This window comes from Eimeria maxima, genomic scaffold, assembly GCF_000499605.1.
Source record: "Eimeria maxima Weybridge genomic scaffold, Emw_scaff608, whole genome shotgun sequence".
NCBI lineage: Eukaryota > Apicomplexa > Conoidasida > Eucoccidiorida > Eimeriidae > Eimeria > Eimeria maxima.
This window is the reverse complement of record NW_013563907.1, coordinates 5,001-10,000: the sequence shown is the minus strand read 5'-3', so window position 1 is coordinate 10,000 and position 5,000 is coordinate 5,001. Positions and strand designations below refer to the sequence as shown.

Here is a 5,000-nt window from a genome sequence, read left to right as displayed (position 1 = left end):
TTGCTGTTGCTGCTGCATCCTTGGGTCTATTTCCTCTTGCTGCTGCTGCTGCTGCTGCTGCTGTGTTTTTTCAGCAACATTTGAAGAATACCCAGAAGAAAGTACGACTTTATCTGCAAACCCTAAACCCTAAACCCTAAACCCTAATTTATCTACTTGGCACAATAAAAGAAATACAGCAGCAATGGGCTGCTGATAAATCCTTAGGGTTTAGGGTTTAGGGTTTAGGGTTTGTGTGTTTGTAGGCCGGGCATATTTACAGCGAATTGCAGCAGAGGAGAGGAAGCAACTACAACCAGGTCTGTATATTTATTTTATTTATTTATTTATTTATTTATTTAAATATATAAATAAAAATAAATAAATAAATAAATAAATAAATAAATAAACCCTTGTGTCTGTATTGCATGCAGGAGAAGTATTATTTGTTCCTTCCTTGGGGTGTACAGACAACTCTCCTCTATTTGCATTCCTTGCTATGCCTTATTACTTCCGTATGCTGCTGCTGCTTGTGCTGCTGCTTGTGCTGCTGCTTGTGCTGCTGCTGCTTCTGCTGCTACTGCTGCTGTTGTTGCTGCTGTTGTTGCTGCTGCTGCTGTTATGCCATTGCTTCTGCTGCTGCTGCTATCATTCCCTTTGCTGCAGCAAACCCACTCAGTCTTCAGCAGCAACAGCAGCAGCAACAGCAGCAGCAGCAAGAGCAGGAGCAGCAGCATGAGTAATTATTTGTGTGTGTATATTTGTTGCATGCAGAGGGCAGCAGCAGCGAAGCATCTCGTCGTTTATTGCATGCATGCCGTGAATTATTCAAAACCCTAAACACTAATCGTATTCAATCCGTCATTATTCCTTTCTTAGGGTTAGGGGTTTATGGATATAAACCCTACAGGGCTGCACATATTATTATACAAACTGCTGTTGAGGAAATACTACAAGTAAGCAGAAACGGTCGAGGGTTTAGGGTTTAGGGTTTATAAAGAGGGTTTAGGGTTTGTATGAGGGTTTAGGGTTTACAATGAGGGTTTAGGGTTTATGGGTATGATTAGTGTTTACATTCATGTTTAGATGTATTCTTCGTCTTTGCCCTTGTATTTATATTGTATATTGTATATTGTATATTTTATATTTTTTAGGGTTTAGGGTTTAGGGTTTAGGGTTTAGGGTTTAGGGTTTAGGGTTTATGCCTATAGGTGGATGCTATATCTCCTCAATATAATTTGAATAGAGTGGATATTGTAGAGATTGATTTAACAGCAGCAGCAAATGTTGCTGCTGCTGTTAGAGAAACAGAAACTATCTGGATACCTGAGAAACAGGTACTGCTGCTGCTGCTGCTGCTGCTGCTGCTGCTGTTGTTGTTGTTGTTGCTGCTGCTGCTGTTGCTGCTTCTGCTGCTGTTTTCTCTTTTTTTTTTCTTCTTTGTTTCTTTTCTTAGGGTTTAGGGTTCTTTTATTTGGTTGTTTTATAATTGCTGTCTGTTAAACAATTATATTCTTTAAATTAGGGTTTAGGGTTTAGGGTTTAGGGTTTAGGGTTTATGTATTAGGTGATAAGTGCACCAGAGTATTATAGTCGTCAATGCCGTCGTCTTCTTTCTGTTCCTGATTCTATCTTATACTTCTGTAGACGCCATTCAAGGGTTTCCTTTAAAAAGGTATAGTTGCAAGGGTTTAGGGTTTATTAGGGTTTAGGGTTTATTAGGGTTTATTAGGGTTTATTGGGGTTTATTAGGGTTTAGGGCTTACGAGAGTTTACAAGGGTTTATGAGGGTTTATGAGAGTTTATGAGGGTCTACGAGGGTTTATTAGGGTTTATTAGGGGGATATGCGTCTCTTTGGCGCAGGGCTTGGGGGGGATTGTATGGCGTACGGGTTTAGGGTTTAGGGTTTAGGGTTTAGGGTTTATGTGCAGCACCATGGGGTAATTAGACGACAAAGGAAACACTACTTCTCTAATATTAGACCTCTTCTTTGGCGAGCATCGAGGGTTTTGCAACCTCCTCCTTTCTTGGTTAGTTCATCCTAGGGTTTAGGGTTTAGGGTTTAGGGTTTAGGGTTTGGGGGTATATGAATGTTTTTCTTTTTTTTTGTTTCTTTTTACTGATAGGGTTTAGGGTTTGCTTTCCTCCCTTTTTTCTTTTTTATTTTTCCCCAATTAATTAATTAATTAATTAATTAATTAATTACATTTATTTATTTATTTATTTATTTATTTGTGTATACAGGTATTAAAACATTCAGGTGTATCTGCAGCTAAGCAATTATCCCCTCGTATATTTTACTATCGTGGTGTATCATCATTATTATTTTCTCCGCGTTTATCATCAGGATTTAATTGTTTAAGGATAAAAAGGGATGGACAATTTGAAGGAATTAATAAAATGCCTAATATATCTGAAAAAGCTAGACCTAGGCTTTAAAATAAAGGGTTTAGGGTTTAGGGTTTAGGGTTTAGGGTTTAGGGTTTAGGGTTTGGGTGGGGGAGGGAGCGCGACTTCGCGAAAAAAAGACTATAATCATTTTTTCTTATGATGGATCCAACTAAATAATTATTATTTATTTTTATTAATTAATTATTTTTATTATTTATTATTTATTATTTATTATTTATTATTTATTATTTATTATTTATTTATGTATATTATTATTGTTTTTTATTATATAGTAGTATTTACCCTTAGGGAACAAGAGGGTTTAGATTTATTTTATTTATTAATATTCTCTTTTAGATTAAATATTCTTCTGAGGGTTAGGGTTTACGATTTATAGGGGTTTATACAACAGTTAGGGTTTAGGGTTTAGGGTTTGGGTGCCAATAGTGGATTAGGGTTTAGGGTTTAGGGTTTAGGGTGTGTGTAGGAACTGAGGGTTAGTTAGGGTTAGGGTAAAGAGACTAACGATACTCACGAGGAAGAGTAAACCCTAAACCCTAAAACCCTTTAAACATATTAATTATATTCATCGTACACACCAACTGCTAAACCCTAAACCATAGAGAAGTGTGACAGAGATGCAAGCAGCAACACTAAACCCTAAACCCTAAACCCTAAACCTCCAAATACTCTTTGCTTCCTTGATTATTAGTTCTTGAAACTCATGCCTATGTAGATTTTTGTCACCTAAGAAGTAGGGTTTAGGGTTTAGAGATTAGGGTTTAGGGTTTAGAAACTAGGGTTTAGGGTTTAGGGTTTAGGGTTTGGCAGATTCCTTCGGTGTGGGGCCCGTCGACAGCCCCACAGTGTGTCTTTTTGTGTTTTCTTCTTCGTCATCCTTTTAATTTAGGGTTTAGGGTTTATTGTTTTATTAAATTATAATTAAATAATTAAATAAAAAATACAATAAACAACAAGAAGGGCCTCTCCTCCCTTGGGGCCCCCATCCGTCTGCGTGCGGTGGAAGGGGGCCCCCCAACGGCTCCCTCCAGCACTAAACCCTAATCATTAAACCCTAAACCCTAAACACTAAACCCTAAAAGTAGGGTCAAGCAAATATGTCGCGAGAAGGAGGCCCGGGGGCCCCCAAAGTTAAGAAAGAAAGGGGGGCCCCCCCCGCAGTACCCCGAAAGGGCCACAAGGAAGAGCAGGAGGCCCCTGCAGCAGCAGCAGCAGAAACTGCAGCAACAGCAGCAACAGCAGAAACAGCAGCAACAGCAGCAGTTAAAGTGAAGAAGGAGAAAGACGGAGCCGCTGAACAGCAACAAAAGAAACACAACAAGCAGCAACAGCAGCAACAGCAACAGCAGCAACAGCAACAGCAGCAACGAAGGGCCCCCAAGTCCTCTTCTCATAGTTCTTCCTCTACCCCAGATGAACCCCAAGAGGTTATAGAGGGGCCCCCTAAGGGGCCCCTGAAAGGGGCCCCAAAATCCCGCCGGGGGGCCCCCAGAGAGGGTACAGCTATGGATTCATCATCTGAGCCTTCTGAGGCTCCCAGACGAGTGCCCCCTTCTAAAGGGCTCCCAGATGGTGGGCCCCCCTTAGGGCCCCCTAAGGGGGCCCCCTTGGGGGCCCCAAAAGAGGAAGGGGGCCCCTCAAAAAGGTATATGAATTTATTAAGGGTAAAGAATGTAATGGAGGAAGAAGGAGAAGAAGAATTATTATCTGATGATGATGAAGATATAAACAGAATAGGAAATGTACCTCTATGGTGGTATGATAAATATAAACATATTGGTAAACCCTAAACCCTAAACCCTAAACCCTAATTAACCCTAATTAACCCTCATAAACCCTAATTAACCCTCATAAACCCTAATAAACCCTCATAAACCCTAATACACCTTAAACCCTAATGTATACTAGTATATATATAATGGTATATAATTGTTATGTTTCTTACAGTCTATACGCTCGTAAACCCTCATAAATCATCATTAACCCTCATAAACCCTCATAAACCCTCATAAACCCTCTAAACCCTAATAAACCCTTATACACACTGTAAACCCTCATAAACCCTGGTAAACCCTCGTGAATCCTGTAGTAAACCCTTTTATGTGACGATAAACCCTCGCATAATTGAGTATTATAAACCCTAGCTAGGATATATATAAACCCTTTTTTAGGGTTTACTAAACCCTAAATATACACCACACTTCCTCTATTTTATCTAAAAAACCCCAGAAACCGCCAAATCCTCTCCCAAACCCTAAACCCTAAACCCTGAACCCTAATTGTATTTGTATGTAGGTTATGATAGTGAAGGAAGAAGAGTAGAAAAGAAGAAAGAAGTATTTGGTGGTGGGGCAGTAGATGATTTATTATTAGAGGAAGAAAAAGGAGACAAAGATAGACAAATAAAAGATATAAAAAATAATAGAATTGTTACTCTTACGGATACAGATATGCAGGTATTATTTATTACTCCTGCTGCTGCTGCTGCTGCTGCTTGTGATTCTGGTTGTGCTGCTGCTGCTGCTGCTGCTGCAGTTGTTGCTGTTTCTTTTGCTGCTGTTGTTATTGTTGTTGCTGCTGCTACTCCTTCTGCAGTTTCTGCTGTTGC

General features: G+C 39.6%; 2 protein-coding genes across 2 annotated transcripts in view; both read left to right on the top strand.

The window, feature by feature from the left end:
• Nucleotides 1-3,276, top strand: part of EMWEY_00038900 (hypothetical protein, conserved) — a gene marked incomplete at both ends in the record, with an annotated part of 4,224 nt that extends 948 nt beyond the window's left edge. Inside the window, 8 exons of the mRNA XM_013478701.1 lie at nt 246-303; nt 890-935; nt 1,191-1,316; nt 1,547-1,654; nt 1,912-2,010; nt 2,469-2,475; nt 2,859-2,867; nt 3,203-3,276. Coding sequence (XP_013334155.1) covers nt 246-303; nt 890-935; nt 1,191-1,316; nt 1,547-1,654; nt 1,912-2,010; nt 2,469-2,475; nt 2,859-2,867; nt 3,203-3,276 — 527 coding nt within the window. The remainder of the gene's footprint in view (nt 1-245; nt 304-889; nt 936-1,190; nt 1,317-1,546; nt 1,655-1,911; nt 2,011-2,468; nt 2,476-2,858; nt 2,868-3,202) is intronic.
• Nucleotides 3,277-3,489: 213 nt separating this feature from the next.
• Nucleotides 3,490-5,000, top strand: part of EMWEY_00038890 (ribosome biogenesis protein BOP1, putative) — a gene marked incomplete at both ends in the record, with an annotated part of 5,482 nt that continues 3,971 nt past the window's right edge. The window contains 2 exons of the mRNA XM_013478700.1: nt 3,490-4,171; nt 4,688-4,848. Of these exons, the coding sequence (XP_013334154.1) occupies nt 3,490-4,171; nt 4,688-4,848 (843 nt within the window). The remainder of the gene's footprint in view (nt 4,172-4,687; nt 4,849-5,000) is intronic.